At 49.3% G+C, this 18760-nt stretch overlaps 1 protein-coding gene across 1 annotated transcript; it reads left to right on the top strand.

Moving 5' to 3' along the window:
• The first annotated feature begins 386 nt into the window (after positions 1 to 386).
• LOC119772701 (lysine-specific demethylase phf2-like) lies at positions 387 to 17789 on the top strand. The gene is made up of 6 exons (XM_038269246.1): positions 387 to 589; positions 2625 to 2914; positions 5625 to 5720; positions 5789 to 5898; positions 5972 to 6287; positions 16253 to 17789. Exons 2-6 carry the CDS (start codon positions 2668 to 2670, stop codon positions 16339 to 16341), a joined length of 858 nt encoding a protein of 285 aa, XP_038125174.1. The 5' UTR covers positions 387 to 589; positions 2625 to 2667; the 3' UTR covers positions 16342 to 17789.
• The last annotated feature ends 971 nt before the right edge of the window (positions 17790 to 18760 follow it).

Here is an 18760-nt window from a genome sequence, read left to right as displayed (position 1 = left end):
TGGTCCGGATGGAGAAACACCAGGGAACCAGAACTGGTCCGGATGGAGAAACACCAGGGAACCAGAACTGGTCCGGATGGAGAAACACCAGCAACCAGAACTGGTCCGGATGGAGAAACACCAGGGAACCAGAACTGGTCCGGATGGAGAAACACCAGGGAACCAGAACTGGTCCGGATGGAGAAACACCAGGGAACCAGAACTGGTCCGGATGTTCTGAACCAGGCTCAGTGACATGGTCCAGAGGGAAAGGTTCTGGCCTGGGTCTCTGTTCCAAACTATCAGAACCTTCTATTGGGAAAGGTTTTGAGGCGTGGGTGCAGGGTGGGCCGGTTCTGTTCTGCAGATCCAGAAGTTCTGGTTCTGAGATGCAGAAGTGAAGCAGCTGGTTTACCATCTCTGTCCTCTTCCTCCTGCAGCAGAGCGCGGACTCCTCCGATGAGGAGACCTTACACATCGACACCGAGGCCAAGCCAGAGGTTAAAGGTCGTAACTCCAAGGTGAAGAAGAAGAGCGGGAGCGCCGCAGGGATCCTGGATCTGCTGCAGGCCAGCAAACAAGTGGGCGGGATCGACTACAACACCCACAGGTAGCCGGGTCTGAATATCAAACCAACAGGCTGTTTACAAGAAGTCAGTCAGCAGCTAGTGTTTCCGTGGCGATCCATTAGGTGCTCCGTCACCCCGGGCCTTTCCTCTGTTTGGCGGTTCTGTGATGGTCTGTTTCCACTGTGCTGAAAGGGGGGGCAGGGGTCTGGTTCTGACCAGACGCTCCGGTAGGATCAGCAGGACGGTTCTGATTAGCCAGCCACTCATTTCTAATGGCCTTAAAATAATTTCCAATAGCATTAAAAAGCATTAAAGGCACACTATGCAACATTTTTCAGTTAATTAATGTGTTCCATAATGTTTTGGATGATTAAATGAGTCATTTCAGGTTGAACAAAGGTATTCTCGGCCGCCCTGGTGGTCTGTGGGGGAAATACCGCACTTGCAATTGCAGGAGCCCTCGGCCCGCACCCACAGGCTCAGAAGTCTCACGAGAGTCGGTCTTGCTTTACGGCGAGAATTGCTACATGCCCCCAGTTAAAAGCATTCTCGTTGCTAGCACAGTGGCGATCTTTGTGCAGTTATGCTACGTTCACATCGGACGCAGCAAAATCGCATCTGCTGCTTCATTTTTACTGCTTGTACCAGTTAGTTCTGACGCGCGGCTGAAGCAGCTTTGCTGCTCTGGCTGCGCGGTGCAAAAGTGTGTCTGACGCGCTTTGGGCGGAGCTTCACTATCCTTTCTCTGCCTTGCAGCTATATTTGCTGTGATCAGTGGGAATAAAGTAGTTTTAATATGTGTTTAAGTGAGAAAATACACCTGAAAACGTAATCAGTGCCGTCAGTTCATCCAGATTACCATCCTGCCTTCCAATGTTGTTTCTGTCGGAGACGCTCAGACCCCCACATACCAGCGGTGCGCCGACAGTAGGGATCCCTTCATCAGCAGCCTCTGGCCGGGTCGCCTCCTCGCGGTTCACCGCGGCAGCTGGTAGGTGTTTTTCATCTAAATAATCCAAACTGTTGCAGCAGGATAATAAAAGCCAACATATTCTGACGGTAGATTTCTGCATTTTAAGTTAATTTAGGCGTCAATAAACTGTTTAAGAGGAGTGATCACAGCGCTGTGTCTCTCTCCCTGCATCAGATGATTAAACGCGCCCGACGGGCTGCTTCAGCTGCTCAGACGTGCTGCGCCTGCTGCTCAAAACGCGCCGCGGGACCTTTTGCTGCGCCTTGATGCACGTCAACCATTGACTTTGCATGTAAACTCGCTGCTTCTTTCGCGCCAGCTACGTCCAGTGTGAACGCAGCATTAGTCATTCGTTGCGTTCGCCTGTCTGCTAAGCTCAAAACAACCGCGCCTGGCTTGACGGAGAAACCAGGAGAACAGCTGAGCATATTTACGACAGTGCACTTTTACTTTCGCCCTCTGGGGGGAGCCTCGCTGGAAAATCAACACCGGTTGCATAGTGTACCTTTAAATTAGAGTTACTCATTCCGGTATAAACCCTGATTCAATCAGTCCAGACATCAGCACCAGAACTTTGGACCAAGATGGGCCCAACTCACAGAGGAAGAGCTTCACAGTCCGATGAGCAGCAAGACATTTTCTCTTCCTGCCTCACCAAATTTTCTCTAAATTAAAATATTTTTATTTTATCTTAATTTGCCAGCAGTTTGTCCTGATCATCATGCTAACGTTGCACTAGCTCAAATAAACGGTCTGAATTCAGCCCAGAGTTTAATGGAGAAGCGAACCTTCCCATCCAGGAGTCACTAAGGTTCCTGGATCGACGTCCAAATGTTTTCAGAAAGTCGTTTTTGCACCTAATCTAAGCCCGGTTTCCATGTAAGCTAAGGTTGACTCGACTGTGCAACAAAAACACTCTTCAGTAGAACTCTGAGCTGTCGGTCGGTGGGAAACCCGGTGCCACTGGTTTCCATGTTAATGAATTCAGTCGTGTGTCTAAAACAGGAAAGGTTTGTTTTATTTCCAGTGAGACGGTGAAAGGTTGGTTCTGTTTGTTTGACGGTGCTGGTCCTGATGGTTCTGCTCCTCTGTGCCTCTCCCAGTCAGCCGCCGGCGTCTCCCAGCACGCAGGAGGCCATTCAGGGCATGCTGTCCATGGCCAACCTGTCCTCCTCGGACACCCTGGAGCAGCCCTGGAGCAACAGCCAGTCCAAGAGCAACTCGCAGAGCCTGCAGGCGTACAAGAAGAGCGGCGGGGCCACCGGCGGCGTCGGCAAGACGTCCAATAAGAGGCTGCCGAAGAAACCCAGGAAGAGCAGCAGCATGGAGAGCCTGGACTACGACGACGACGAGCAGGACCACATGGACGCCTGCTTCAAGGACTCGGATTACGGTGAGCAGGAGAGACGACTGACAGAGCTGGTCTGGAATCCTGGGCCTCCTGGTATCGTCTTCAGGGAACAGATGGTACCAGGCAAGATTGTAGATCTTTCCTCTCTGCTGCTGAAGCTTTCATTTGGTGTAGATCAGAGGAGCTGATGTTTAGCGTTAGCGTGTCTTCTACAAATGTTCTCCGTAGTGCTGCTCTGTGAACCCGGTCCAAACGCAGCCGGCTTGTTAGGAAGCCATTAACACTCCATGGACCTGTTGATTAGAGGCCAATTAGCAGCAGCATTCCTGCAGTGGAAGCCTGAGTCTGGGCCGGTGCCAGGCTTGGTTCTGATTCTGTAAACAGCCCATTCTTTATCCTGATCCGCTAACTGTCACACAGGGAGTCTAGATTGGAAGGATTGTGCCCTGAAACGGCTGAAAGCAGGACGGCGCCAACAGCTGCTCCACAGCTGTCCTTTCGAAAACACGCCGCTGCGTGTCACACAACATGTTACAGAAAACGCTCACATGTCACAGAACATACAACCCTGTGATTGGGAAAAACATTGGGGAAAACTTCTCCACACGGTGGAGAACACGTCTGCTCAGGAGAAGGAAAGCATGAAACAACACTGAGCAAAGGATTCAAATATATTTAGAGAGAAACATGAAGGGAAATTTCCATTCAATTAGGTTTAATAAAAACTGTCTTCAACTGATAATATTTTAGCTTGAAAATGTTCATTTGGATTATCGTTAAAATCAAAATGAAAATCCCTTAGCATAGCAAAAAAGCAACAAAAAAATGTAGCTCTATGAATATCTAAAAGATCAAATACAACTTTTATTTGAAATATTAGGTCAATAAGCATTCATAATTTAGGAACTTTACATATTTTTGACTTAATTTAAGTGAAAATTACTTCTTTCTATAAAATCAGAATTAGAACTGAAGAAAAACTGATAAATTCAGCTGTAAAAAAGTATATATTTTTTGAATTTAAAAGAAAAAAAAACATTTAGCAGATGAAAACTGGGATCCTATCTCAATACCACTGAAGCTATCACCTTATTGTTTTTAAATAATTAGTAAAACAGAATTGGTAAAGAAAATAGATCCAAAGGAGGCATCAGTAACCATGTCTGTTCCAGTGCAGATCATCAGTAGAATTTCTTAGAATATTATGTCTTCAGTACAGGATATGATTTACAGGGGCACTGGCCCCCGTTGGCCCTTGTCTAGAACCACCTATGCATGCACAAAGAAGGTTACTGGTTCAACTCCTGTCCCTGGGGTGTGTCTCTGTTTGCATCTTCTCCCAGTGCATGGTGGGTTCTCTCTGGTTAACTCTAAATGGTCCTTAGGTGTGAGTGTGATGCTGCGTTCTCACCGAAGGCTTTCTGGGCCTCAAGAATATTCAAACGCAGAAAATCTGGACACTGGATCAAACTGTGGTCCAGCTGCTTTGCTGCTCGCCGCTCTGGTTGTTTATCTGCTCTGTTCTGTAGCTTCCAGCTAGAGAGCAGCTCAGATTGACTTTATGAGTTAGAAAAATAGGATTTTAAGTGAGAAAGTCCACCTCCAAACATCCTCTGTTCATCAGTTCACCAGGATTATAATCTCACTATAATCTGCAGTTCTTGTTGAAAGCTCCAGACCTCCAACGCTGGAAATCCCCGCTGAAAGCTCTCTGCCTGTGGGGGATTTCCTGCTGCCGTTCGTAGCGGCTGGAGGTCGAAAGAGTTTTTAAGGTTTGAGGTTTAAACTGCAAGAACCAGAATATATAATACAATATTTTTCATCGGCAGGTTATAAAATTTCTAGTTATTGTGGGTATTTATAAACTGTTTCTCCATTGTTTATAAAAAGTGTTTTATTTCAACAACAATGGTAAATGGCATGTACTTATATGGCGCCTTTATTCAAGTCAGGAGACTTGACCAAAGCGCTTTACACTACATTCATTAACGCACACATTCACACACTGATGGTGGCAGGCTACATTGTAGCCACAGCTGCCCTGGGGCTCACTGACAGAAGCGGGGCTGCCGTACACTGGCGCCACCGGGCCCTCTGACCACCATCAGTAGACAATGCAGGTGAAGTGTCTTGCCCAAGGACACAACGACAATGAAATCCTTCGATTTCAGGGCAAACTCCTACATCCAACGCCACTGTCGGCCAATAATGATCAGAGCTGCTCTCTGTTCCTTCAACATAACATTCTACCTGCTTTATTTTAACCTTTGGAGTTAACTCCTTCATATTTATTGAGTTTTCATCTTCAGAAGCGTTGACAGCTTGCAGATAGAGTCTTTCTCCCCCAGAAAAGTCCTGGATCACCTTTTCTGATTGGTTAATTGGTCAACTCCAGCATCAAACGCTGGGATGCTCCGCTGGACCCCTCCACGCCACCCTCCCATAGACTTTGCATGTAAAGCAGGAGAAGCTGGATGGAAGTTAGAGTTGTTATCATCATAGCTAGTACGTCAGTCCTGTACTAGCTATAGCAAAAGAGTTACAGAGAACATGATTTAATATCTCAGAACACGCTCCACATGTTAATGTTTCCAGGAGGGCTGCAGTTTTCCCTTACATGCTTTACATGTTAGATGTAACTGTCCACATCAGAGAACACGCTCCACATGTTGGAGAAGACACCTCTGAATGTGCAGAAGAACTCCCATCCTGTCAGACAGAGGCTCTGAATCCGTCACCTTCTGTATTACAGTTTACCCGTCCTTGGAGTCTGAAGAGGACAATCCTGTTTTCAAATCCAGATCCAAGAAGCGGAAAAGCAGCGATGACACGCCGTACAGTCCTACAGGTAACCGCCACCTCCGTTCCTTCCTGCTTTCCTCCATCTTCCACATCCTAAAGCGGATCTCGTTGCAGCGCGCGTCGGACCTTCAGTTCCTCGGCATGAGCGACCGGCCAGAGAGGGGGCCCGCGTGGCCTCCATTGAAACGGGCCTGGCTGCAGCAGCGGCCAAGCTTTCTCATCAGGTAGGTCCATCTGGACGGCGGTCATAGAGGAGCTCCAACTCCAGAAGAATAATCACATGTCATGTGTCTGCAGGAGGAGCAGCAAAGAACCAAGAAGAAGAAGAAAAGCACCAAGAAAAAGAGCATCATAGTGGAGGAGCTGCCAAAACACTCTCAGGACAGCAGCTCCCCGGATCATAATGCCGACTCCCAGGACGGCAGCCTGACGGACCACGAGTTCGGCCCCGGAGCCGTCAAGTCTCCAGGAGGGGCGCAGCCCATGGCACCGGGGATCTTCCTCAGCCAGAGGCGGCCGTCCGTGTCTTCTCCCAACAACAGCACCAACTCGTCTAGTACCAACAGCAGCAGCACAGCCAAGGGGGACCGCCTGGGCACCACAGACGCCAAAGGTCCAAACCCCCTGCTTTCTTTTGCTGTTTAGCTTCAGTTTAGCTTTAGACCGGGTGAGTCTGACTCTTTAGACCGGGTGAGGCTGACTCTTTAGACCGGGTGAGTCTGACTCTTTAGACCGGGTGAGGCTGACTCTTTAGACCGGGTGAGTCTGACTCTTTAGACCGGATGAGTCTGACTCTTTAGACCGGGTGAGTCTGACTCTTTAGACCGGGTGAGGCTGACTCTTTAGACCGGGTGAGTCTGACTCTTTAGACCGGATGAGTCTGACTCTTTAGACCGGATGAGTCTGACTCTTTAGACGGGGTGAGTCTGACTCTTTAGACTGGGTGAGTCTGACTCTTTAGACGGGGGGAGTCTGACTCTTTAGACGGGGTGAGTCTGACTCTTTAGACCGGGTGTGTCTGACTCTTTAGACTGGGTGAGTCTGACTCTTTAGACGGGGGGAGTCTGACTCTTTAGACCGGGTGAGTCTGACTCTTTAGACCGGGTGAAGCTGACGCTAGACGGGGTGAGGCTGACTCTTTAGACCGGGTGAGGCTGACTCTTTAGACTGGGTGAGTCTGACTCTTTAGACCGGGTGAGTCTGAATCTTTAGACGGGGGGAGTCTGACTCTTTAGACGGGGTGAGTCTGACTCTTTAGACTGGGTGAGTCTGACTCTTTAGACCGGGTGAGGCTGACTCTTTAGACGGGGTGAGTCTGACTCTTTAGACGGGGTGAAGCTGACTCTTTAGACCGGGTTAAGCTGACGCTAGACGGGGTGAGGCTGACTCTTTAGACCGGTTGAGTCTGACTCTTTAGACCGGGTGAGGCTGACTCTTTAGACGGGGTGAGGCTGACTCTTTAGACGAGGTGAGTCTGACTCTTTAGATGGGGTGAGTCTGACTCTTTAGACCGGGTGAGTCTGACTCTTTAGACCGGGTGAGGCTGACTCTTTAGACCGGTTGAGTCTGACTCTTTAGACCGGGTGAGGCTGACTCTTTAGACGGGGTGAGGCTGACTCTTTAGACGAGGTGAGTCTGACTCTTTAGATGGGGTGAGTCTGACTCTTTAGACCGGGTGAGTCTGACTCTTTAGACCAGGTGAGGCTGACTCTTTAGACGGGGTGAGTCTGACTCTTTAGACCGGGTGAGTCTGACTCTTTAGACCGGGTGAGGCTGACTCTTTAGACGGGGTGAGTCTGACTCTTTAGACCGGGTGAGTCTGACTCTTTAGACGGGGTGAGGCTGACTCTTTAGAACAGGTGAGTCTGACTCTTTAGACGGGGTGAGTCTGACTCTTTAGATGGGGTGAGGCTGACTCTTTAGACCAGGTGAGTCTGACTCTTTAGACGGGGTGAAGCTGACTTTAAACGGGTGAAGCTGACTTTAGACGGGGTGAGGCTGACTCTTTAGATGGGGTGAGGCTGACTCTTTAGACGGGGTGAAGCTGACTCTTTAGACGGGGTGAAGCTGACTCTTTAGACCGGGTGAGTCTGACTCTTTAGACGGGGTGAAGCTGACTCTTTAGACGGGGTGAAGCTGACTTTTTAGACCGGGTGAGTCTGACTCTTTAGACCGGGTGAGTCTGACTCTTTAGACGGGGTGAGGCTGACTTTAAACGGGAGAAGCTGACTTTAGACGGGGTGAGGCTGACTCTTTAGATGGGGTGAGGCTGACTCTTTAGATGGGGTGAGGCTGACTCTTTAGATGGGGTGAGGCTGACTCTTTAGACGGGGTGAAGCTGACTCTTTAGACAGGGGTGAAGCTGACTCTTTAGACCGGGTGAGGCTCACTCTTTAGACCGGGTGAGTCTGACTCTTTAGACCGGGTGAGGCTGACTCTTTAGACCGGGTGAGTCTGACTCTTTAGACCGGATGAGTCTGACTCTTTAGACCGGGTGAGTCTGACTCTTTAGACCGGGTGAGGGTGACTCTTTAGACCGGGTGAGTCTGACTCTTTAGACCGGATGAGTCTGACTCTTTAGACCGGATGAGTCTGACTCTTTAGACGGGGTGAGTCTGACTCTTTAGACCGGGTGTGTCTGACTCTTTAGACTGGGTGAGTCTGACTCTTTAGACGGGGGGAGTCTGACTCTTTAGACGGGGTGAGTCTGACTCTTTAGACCGGGTGTGTCTGACTCTTTAGACTGGGTGAGTCTGACTCTTTAGACCGGATGAGTCTGACTCTTTAGACGGGGTGAGTCTGACTCTTTAGACTGGGTGAGTCTGACTCTTTAGACGGGGTGAGGCTGACTCTTTAGACGGGGTGAGTCTGACTCTTTAGACCGGGTGTGTCTGACTCTTTAGACTGGGTGAGTCTGACTCTTTAGACGGGGGGAGTCTGACTCTTTAGACCGGGTGAGTCTGACTCTTTAGACCGGGTGAAGCTGACGCTAGACGGGGTGAGGCTGACTCTTTAGACCGGGTGAGGCTGACTCTTTAGACTGGGTGAGTCTGACTCTTTAGACCGGGTGAGTCTGAATCTTTAGACGGGGGGAGTCTGACTCTTAAGACGGGGTGAGTCTGACTCTTTAGACTGGGTGAGTCTGACTCTTTAGACCGGGTGAGGCTGACTCTTTAGACGGGGTGAGTCTGACTCTTTAGACGGGGTGAAGCTGACTCTTTAGACCGGGTTAAGCTGACGCTAGACGGGGTGAGGCTGACTCTTTAGACCGGTTGAGTCTGACTCTTTAGACCGGGTGAGGCTGACTCTTTAGACGGGGTGAGGCTGACTCTTTAGATGAGGTGAGTCTGACTCTTTAGATGGGGTGAGTCTGACTCTTTAGACCGGGTGAGTCTGACTCTTTAGACCGGGTGAGGCTGACTCTTTAGACCGGTTGAGTCTGACTCTTTAGACCCGGTGAGGCTGACTCTTTAGACGGGGTGAGGCTGACTCTTTAGACGAGGTGAGTCTGACTCTTTAGATGGGGTGAGTCTGACTCTTTAGACCGGGTGAGTCTGACTCTTTAGACCAGGTGAGGCTGACTCTTTAGACGGGGTGAGTCTGACTCTTTAGACCGGGTGAGTCTGACTCTTTAGACCGGGTGAGGCTGACTCTTTAGACGGGGTGAGTCTGACTCTTTAGACCGGGTGAGTCTGACTCTTTAGACGGGGTGAGGCTGACTCTTTAGAACAGGTGAGTCTGACTCTTTAGACGGGGTGAGTCTGACTCTTTAGACGGGGTGAGGCTGACTCTTTAGACCAGGTGAGTCTGACTCTTTAGACGGGGTGAAGCTGACTTTAAACGGGTGAAGCTGACTTTAGACGGGGTGAGGCTGACTCTTTAGATGGGGTGAGGCTGACTCTTTAGACGGGGTGAAGCTGACTCTTTAGACGGGGTGAAGCTGACTCCTTAGACCGGGTGAGTCTGACTCTTTAGACGGGGTGAAGCTGACTCTTTAGACGGGGTGAAGCTGACTTTTTAGACCGGGTGAGTCTGACTCTTTAGACCGGGTGAGTCTGACTCTTTAGACGGGGTGAGGCTGACTTTAAACGGGAGAAGCTGACTTTACACGGGGTGAGGCTGACTCTTTAGATGGGGTGAGGCTGACTCTTTAGATGGGGTGAGGCTGACTCTTTAGATGGGGTGAGGCTGACTCTTTAGACGGGGTGAAGCTGACTCTTTAGACGGGGTGAAGCTGACTCTTTAGACCGGGTGAGGCTCACTCTTTAGACCGGGTGAGTCTGACTCTTTAGACCGGGTGAGGCTGACTCTTTAGACCGGGTGAGTCTGACTCTTTAGACCGGATGAGTCTGACTCTTTAGACCGGGTGAGTCTGACTCTTTAGACCGGGTGAGGCTGACTCTTTAGACCGGGTGAGTCTGACTCTTTAGACCGGATGAGTCTGACTCTTTAGACTGGATGAGTCTGACTCTTTAGACGGGGTGAGTCTGACTCTTTAGACCGGGTGTGTCTGACTCTTTAGACTGGGTGAGTCTGACTCTTTAGACGGGGGGAGTCTGACTCTTTAGACGGGGTGAGTCTGACTCTTTAGACCGGGTGTGTCTGACTCTTTAGACTGGGTGAGTCTGACTCTTTAGACGGGGGGAGTCTGACTCTTTAGACCGGGTGAGTCTGACTCTTTAGACCGGGTGAAGCTGACGCTAGACGGGGTGAGGCTGACTCTTTAGACCGGGTGAGGCTGACTCTTTAGACTGGGTGAGTCTGACTCTTTAGACCGGGTGAGTCTGAATCTTTAGACGGGGGGAGTCTGACTCTTTAGACGGGGTGAGTCTGACTCTTTAGACTGGGTGAGTCTGACTCTTTAGACCGGGTGAGTCTGACTCTTTAGACCGGGTGAGTCTGACTCTTTAGACGGGGTGAGTCTGACTCTTTAGACGGGGTGAGTCTGACTCTTTAGACGGGGTGAGTCTGACTCTTTAGACCGGGTGAGGCTGACTCTTTAGACGGGGTGAGTCTGACTCTTTAGACGGGGTGAAGCTGACTCTTTAGACCGGGTTAAGCTGACCCTAGACGGGGTGAGGCTGACTCTTTAGACCGGTTGAGTCTGACTCTTTAGACCGGGTGAGGCTGACTCTTTAGACGGGGTGAGGCTGACTCTTTAGACGGGGTGAGGCTGACTCTTTAGACGAGGTGAGTCTGACTCTTTAGATGGGGTGAGTCTGACTCTTTAGACCGGGTGAGTCTGACTCTTTAGACGGGGTGAGGCTGACTCTTTAGAACAGGTGAGTCTGACTCTTTAGACGGGGTGAGTCTGACTCTTTAGACGGGGTGAGGCTGACTCTTTAGACCAGGTGAGTCTGACTCTTTAGACGGGGTGAAGCTGACTTTAAACGGGTGAAGCTGACTTTAGACGGGGTGAGGCTGACTCTTTAGATGGGGTGAGTCTGACTCTTTAGACCGGGTGAGTCTGACTCTTTAGACGGGGTGAGGCTGACTCTTTAGAACAGGTGAGTCTGACTCTTTAGACGGGGTGAGTCTGACTCTTTAGACGGGGTGAGGCTGACTCTTTAGACCAGGTGAGTCTGACTCTTTAGACGGGGTGAAGCTGACTTTAAACGGGTGAAGCTGACTCTTTAGACGAGGTGAGTCTGACTCTTTAGATGGGGTGAGTCTGACTCTTTAGACCGGGTGAGTCTGACTCTTTAGACGGGGTGAGGCTGACTCTTTAGAACAGGTGAGTCTGACTCTTTAGACGGGGTGAGTCTGACTCTTTAGACGGGGTGAGGCTGACTCTTTAGACCAGGTGAGTCTGACTCTTTAGACGGGGTGAAGCTGACTTTAAACGGGTGAAGCTGACTTTAGACGGGGTGAGGCTGACTCTTTAGATGGGGTGAGGCTGACTCTTTAGACGGGGTGAAGCTGACTCTTTAGACGGGGTGAAGCTGACTCTTTAGACCGGGTGAGTCTGACTCTTTAGACGGGGTGAAGCTGACTCTTTAGACGGGGTGAAGCTGACTCTTTAGACCGGGTGAGTCTGACTCTTTAGACCGGGTGAGTCTGACTCTTTAGACGGGGTGAGGCTGACTTTAAACGGGAGAAGCTGACTTTAGACGGGGTGAGGCTGACTCTTTAGATGGGGTGAGGCTGACTCTTTAGATGGGGTGAGGCTGACTCTTTAGACGGGGTGAAGCTGACTCTTTAGACGGGGTGAAGCTGACTCTTTAGACGGGGTGAAGCTGACTCTTTAGACCGGGTGAGGCTCACTCTTTAGACGGGGTGAAGCTGATTTTAAACGGGTGAAGCTGACTCTTTAGACGGGGTTAGGCTGACTCTTTAGACCGGGTGAGGCTGATTCTTTAGACGGGGTGAGTCTATCTCTTTAGACGGGGTGAAGCTGACTCTTTAGACGGGGTGAGTCTGACTCTTTAGACCGGGTGAGTCTGACTCTTTAGACGGGGTGAGTTTGACTCTTTAGACCGGGTGAGTCTGACTCTTTAGACGGGGTGAGTATGACTCTTTAGACGGGGTGAGTCTGAATCTTTAGTCGAGGTGAGTCTGACTCTTTAGACCGGGTGAAGCTGACTTTAGACCGGGTGAAGCTGACTTTAGACGGGGTGAGGCTGACTCTTTAGACGGGGTGAGTCTGACTCTTTAGACGGGGTGAGTCTGACTATTTAGACGGGGTGAGTCTGACTCTTATGCGGGGTGAGTCTGAATCTTTAGACGGGGTGAGGCTGACTTTAGACGGGGTGAGGCTGACTCTTTAGACAGGGTGAGTCTGACTCTTTAGACGGGGTGAAGCTGACTCTTTAGACCGGGTGAGGCTGACTCTTTAGACGAGGTGAGTCTGACTCTAGGTGAGGCTGACTCTTTAAACGGGGTGAGTCTGACTCTTTAGACGGGGTGAGTTTTACTCTTTAGACGGGGTGAGTCTGACTCTTTAGACGGGGTGAGGCTGACTCTTTAGACCGGGTGAGGCTGACTCTTTAGACGAGGTGAGTCTGACTCTAGGTGAGGCTGACTCTTTAAACGGGGTGAGTCTGACTCTTTAGACGGGGTGAGTTTGACTCTTTAGACGGGGTGAGACTGACTCTTTAGACAGGGTGATTCTGACTCTTTAAACGGGGTGAGTCTGACTCTTTAGACGGGGTGAGTATGACTCTTTAGACGGGGTGAGTCTGAATCTTTAGTCGAGGTGAGTCTGACTCTTTAGACCGGGTGAAGCTGACTTTAGACCGGGTGAAGCTGACTTTAGACGGGGTGAGGCTGACTCTTTAGACGGGGTGAGTCTGACTCTTTAGACGGGGTGAGTCTGACTATTTAGACGGGGAGAGTCTGACTCTTATGCGGGGTGAGTCTGAATCTTTAGACGGGGTGGTGCTGACTTTAGACGGGGTGAGGCTGACTCTTTAGACAGGGTGAGTCTGACTCTTTAGACGGGGTGAGTCTGACTCTTTAGACGGGGTGAGGCTGACTCTTTAGACCGGGTGAGGCTGACTCTTTAGACGAGGTGAGTCTGACTCTAGGTGAGGCTGACTCTTTAAACGGGGTGAGTCTGACTCTTTAGACGGGGTGAGTTTGACTCTTTAGACGGGGTGAGACTGACTCTTTAGACAGGGTGATTCTGACTCTTTAAACGGGGTGAGTCTGACTCTTTAGACGGGGTGAGTCTGACTCTTTAGACGGGGTGAGTCTGACTCTTTAGACGGGGTGAGTTTGACTCTTTAGACGGGGTGAGTCTGACTCTTTAGACAAGGTGATTCTGACTCTTTAAACGGGATGAGTCTGACTCTTTAGACGGGGTGAGTCTGAATCTTTAGACGGGGTGAGTTTGACTCTTTAGACGGGGTGAGACTGACTCTTTAGACAAGGTGATTCTGACTCTTTAAACGGGATGAGTCTGACTCTTTAGACGGGGTGAGTCTGACTCTTTAGACGGGGTGAGTCTGACTCTTTAGACAGGGTGATTCTGACTCTTTAAACGGGGTGAGTCTGACTCTTTAGACAGGGTGAGTCTGACTCTTTAGACGGGGTGAGTCTGACTCTTTAGACGGGTTGAGTTTGACTCTTTAGACAGGGTGATTCTGACTCTTTAAACGGGGTGAGTCTGACTCTTTAGACAGGGTGAGTCTGACTCTTTAGACGGGCTGAGTCTGACTCTTTAGACGGGGTGATTCTGACTCTTTAGACGGGGTGAGTCTGACTCTTTAGACGGGTTGAGTCTGACTCTTTAGACGGGGTGAGTCTGACTCTTTAGACGGGATGAGTCTGACTCTTTAGACGGGTTGAGTTTGACTCTTTAGACGGGGTGAGTTTGACTCTTTAGACGGGGTGAGTCTGACTCTTTAGACGTGGTGAGTCTGACTCTTTAGACGGGGTGAGTCTGACTCTTTAGACCGGATGAGGCTGACTCTTTAGACGGGGTGAGTCTGACTCTTTAGACCGGATGAGGCTGACTCTTTAGACCGGGTGATGCTGACTCTTTAGACCGGGTGAGGCTGACTCTTTAGACGGGGTGAGTCTGACTCTTTAGACAGGGTGATTCTGACTCTTTAAACGTGGTGAGTCTGACTCTTTAGACAGGGTGAGTCTGACTCTTTAGACGGGGTGAGTCTGACTCTTTAGACGGGTTGAGTTTGACTCTTTAGACAGGGTGATTCTGACTCTTTAAACGGGGTGAGTCTGACTCTTTAGACAGGGTGAGTCTGACTCTTTAGACGGGCTGAGTCTGACTCTTTAGACGGGGTGATTCTGACTCTTTAGACGGGGTGAGTCTGACTCTTTAGACGGGTTGAGTCTGACTCTTTAGACGGGGTGAGTCTGACTCTTTAGACGGGATGAGTCTGACTCTTTAGACGGTTTGAGTTTGACTCTTTAGACGGGGTGAGTTTGACTCTTTAGACGGGGTGAGTCTGACTCTTTAGACGTGGTGAGTCTGACTCTTTAGACGGGGTGAGTCTGACTCTTTAGACGGGGTGAGTTTGACTCTTTAGAAGGGGTGAGACTTACTCTTTAGACAGGGTGATTCTGACTCTTTAAACGGGGTGAGTCTGACTCTTTAGACGGGGTGAGTCTGACTCTTTAGACGGGGTGAGTCTGACTCTTTAGACGGGGTGAGTTTGACTCTTTAGACGGGGTGAGTCTGACTCTTTAGACAAGGTGATTCTGACTCTTTAAACGGGATGAGTCTGACTCTTTAGACGGGGTGAGTCTGAATCTTTAGACGGGGTGAGTTTGACTCTTTAGACGGGGTGAGACTGACTCTTTAGACAAGGTGATTCTGACTCTTTAAACGGGATGAGTCTGACTCTTTAGACGGGGTGAGTCTGACTCTTTAGACGGGGTGAGTCTGACTCTTTAGACAGGGTGATTCTGACTCTTTAAACGGGGTGAGTCTGACTCTTTAGACAGGGTGAGTCTGACTCTTTAGACGGGGTGAGTCTGACTCTTTAGACGGGTTGAGTTTGACTCTTTAGACAGGGTGATTCTGACTCTTTAAACGGGGTGAGTCTGACTCTTTAGACAGGGTGAGTCTGACTCTTTAGACGGGCTGAGTCTGACTCTTTAGACGGGGTGATTCTGACTCTTTAGACGGGGTGAGTCTGACTCTTTAGACGGGTTGAGTCTGACTCTTTAGACGGGGTGAGTCTGACTCTTTAGACGGGATGAGTCTGACTCTTTAGACGGGTTGAGTTTGACTCTTTAGACGGGGTGAGTTTGACTCTTTAGACGGGGTGAGTCTGACTCTTTAGACGTGGTGAGTCTGACTCTTTAGACGGGGTGAGTCTGACTCTTTAGACCGGATGAGGCTGACTCTTTAGACGGGGTGAGTCTGACTCTTTAGACCGGATGAGGCTGACTCTTCAGACCGGGTGATGCTGACTCTTTAGACCGGGTGAGGCTGACTCTTTAGACGGGGTGAGTCTGACTCTTTAGACAGGGTGATTCTGACTCTTTAAACGTGGTGAGTCTGACTCTTTAGACAGGGTGAGTCTGACTCTTTAGACGGGGTGAGTCTGACTCTTTAGACGGGTTGAGTTTGACTCTTTAGACAGGGTGATTCTGACTCTTTAAACGGGGTGAGTCTGACTCTTTAGACAGGGTGAGTCTGACTCTTTAGACGGGCTGAGTCTGACTCTTTAGACGGGGTGATTCTGACTCTTTAGACCGGGTGAGTCTGACTCTTTAGACGGGTTGAGTCTGACTCTTTAGACGGGGTGAGTCTGACTCTTTAGACGGGATGAGTCTGACTCTTTAGACGGTTTGAGTTTGACTCTTTAGACGGGGTGAGTTTGACTCTTTAGACGGGGTGAGTCTGACTCTTTAGACGTGGTGAGTCTGACTCTTTAGACGGGGTGAGTCTGACTCTTTAGACCGGATGAGGCTGACTCTTTAGACCGGGTGATGCTGACTCTTTAGACCGGGTGAGGCTGACTCTTTAGACGGGGTGAGTCTGACTCTTTAGACGGGGTGAGTCTGACTATGGGTCTGTAATTTCAGATCCTGCTTGAAGTGTCTCTTCATTTGGTCAGTTGGACCTTGGATCTAACTTCCTGTTTTGTTTCCATCTCTCCACAGCTAAGCGGCTAAAGAAAGGAATGGCAACAGCCAAACAGAGACTTGGAAAGATCCTGAAGATCCATCGAAACGGGAAGCTCCTCCTGTAGCATGCAGCGGTTCAGGGACCGGCTCCCATCCCAGAGTCAACCTGCTCACCTAGAAAAGCCAACAATGGGAGTTTATGAAAAAAAACTTACTGAAACTCTATGGGAGAGAAGGAAAATCATGCATTTTTCAATTTCTAAGAAGAACATCACTCAGATAGGTTTTTGCCTCTACTTATACTTTATAACTTTCAGATATTAAAGTGTACAGAAGCTATTATAAATATTTTTTAAGAGAACATGTCTCATTTTACTACAGCTGTCATTTTATCAGGGGTTGTTCAATAGAAGTACATTGCAGTCATTCCAAGATCCATGGAAGTATCCCCAGCATGTTCTGTGTGCTTTGGGTGGCGCTCCTGATGTGGTTACAGCTCTATGTCTGCGCTGTGACTGGATCTAGGTTCAGCTCTTGGTCCTTGTCCAGGTTTGGGTCCAGGATCTTGGTCTTGGGTTGTCCTGGGTCGGGGATCCAGCCTCTCATCACCAAACTGAGGTCAAAGGTTCCTGAGGCATCCGATCGGATCAGCGCCGAGCCCCATCAGGGGCGGCTTTATTTATTCTAGTCTTTAGGTAGGAAAGGAGAAGCACAGGATCAGAACCGATGTCCAACGCACACGAGGACGCAGCGGATCGGCGGGGGAAGTGACAGAGCAGCGTCGCCATGGTGATACTTCCTGTCTGCTTCTCTTTCCCAGGCAGCACCACCGCCCTGCTCCACTCTAGAGACTTTTTCTATCCTTTTTCGCTCCAGAATCTTTTTACTTATTTCGAATAATGTAAATCGAAAAGCGTCTAAGTGGGTTTGCAACCCGATGACGTTGTGTTTCTGTATTTTTATTTGCTGGCTGTGGCGGTGCTGCCTGGAAACGGACAGGAAATGAGCAACATGTTGTCGTCATATGGCCTTACATACACAAAGCTAACTGTATTGTGATTCTGTTTGAACAAGAAACGAAGCTTTGAGGAAAAACTGTAGTAAAGGAAAAAAGTTTCTGACCAGCCTCTTGTTCGACTTCTAGTATCCTGAAGGTTTCAGAATTATTTTACTAGCACCTTGTGAAGTGTTTCTGTGTCGGTGATGTAATTTATTAATGTTTGTAGCTTTTTTATACTTGTACAATTCTTAAGAGGTTTGCTTTGGAATATGTTGTGAAATGACCCTTTAATTTGGTTATTCTGTGCGATGATGCGTTTGATGATGCGTTTGATGATGCGTGTGTGCGTGCGTGCGTGCGTGTGTGTGTCGGAGGCATCGCATCAGACTCCCGCCCTGTGCCATCAAACATGCGTCCATCACGTTTCCCCTCCTCCGCTCTCAGGACGTCGTCTCAGAAAAGACTTTTGTCCTTCAGCTTTTCTTTGTACAGTCCATGTGTTGCTTGGTTGTGATTTATTTTTCTATGTCTGACTCATTAAATGCATCCACTGTTCCCCGGCAGTGAATCCTACCCGCCGTCTTCCCTTCTTCTTCCTTAGTAAAACACCCACAGCCTTTCTAACCTGAAGCTCTGCTTGTTTATTTCTAAGATGTGGAGAAATGACTTCCTGTGGAAAAACCTCATTGTGACGCATGATTTGTCACAAGTAGAACTAAACAGCCCCACCTTGCTGACTCCGCCCAAACAGGCAGAACATTATGACCACTAAAAGCTGCCTGGATAACACAAGCAGCCTGTGGACCAACTGAAGGTTCTCCAAAGGAGGGGGAACCTGAAGGAGGGGGGGCTCTGAAGAAGGAGGTTCCCCGAAGGTGGGGGGTTCTTTGAAGGAAGGGGGCGCCTAAAGGAGGCGATCTCTGAAGGAAAGGGGCTCTCTGTAGGTGGCGGTTTACCAAAGGAGCTGTGTGCTTCTGTTCTCCCCGAGTCCAGACCTTCTGGGTTCTAGTCAAGAATGGACTTGGAGAGAACACGAGTCCAAGTCAAGCACGGACTTGGAGAGAACACGAGTCCAAGTCAAGCACGGACTTGGAGATAACACGAGTCCAAGTCAAGAACGGACTTGGAGAGAACACGAGTCCAAGTCAAGAACGGACTTTGAGAGAACACGAGTCCAAGTCAAGAACGGACTTTGAGAGAACACGAGTCCAAGTCAAGCACGGACTTTGAGAGAACACGAGTCCAAGTCAAGCACGGACTTTGAGAGAACACGAGTCCAAGTCAAGAACGGACTTGGAGAGAACACGAGTCCATACTCGTGTTCTTGTGAAATGAGAAACGGCCATTGGGTAAAAATGTTTGCACCCTAGGGCGTAAATACAGTACGTCACCACTCCGACGAAAAATTGAGTGATTCTTTACTCGTCATTGAAGATGAAATATTTATCTTGCAAATCTAGGACATGCATATATATATATATACACTATATTGCCAAAAGTATTTGCTCACCTGCCTTGACTCACATATGAGCTTAAGTGACATC

The sequence above is a fragment of the Cyprinodon tularosa genome, unplaced genomic scaffold, assembly GCF_016077235.1.
Source record: "Cyprinodon tularosa strain WSP-4 unplaced genomic scaffold, ASM1607723v1 ctg1193, whole genome shotgun sequence".
Taxonomy (NCBI): Eukaryota; Metazoa; Chordata; class Actinopteri; order Cyprinodontiformes; family Cyprinodontidae; genus Cyprinodon; species Cyprinodon tularosa.
The sequence above is the reverse complement of the archived record's forward strand: the minus strand, read 5'-3'. Positions and strand labels throughout refer to the sequence as shown.

What these genes read in the sequence shown, in the direction of transcription:
- LOC119772701 (XM_038269246.1), top strand. Translation starts at nt 2,668, where the DNA reads ATGCTGTCCATGGCCAACCTGTCCTCCTCGGACACCCTGGAGCAGCCC. An exon ending in CTTCAAGGACTCGGATTACG is followed by an intron (nt 2,915 to 5,624) that starts GTGAGCAGGAGA and finishes TCTGTATTACAG; the next exon opens with TTTACCCGTCCTTGGAGTCT. An exon ending in CACGCCGTACAGTCCTACAG is followed by an intron (nt 5,721 to 5,788) that starts GTAACCGCCACC and finishes ATCTCGTTGCAG; the next exon opens with CGCGCGTCGGACCTTCAGTT.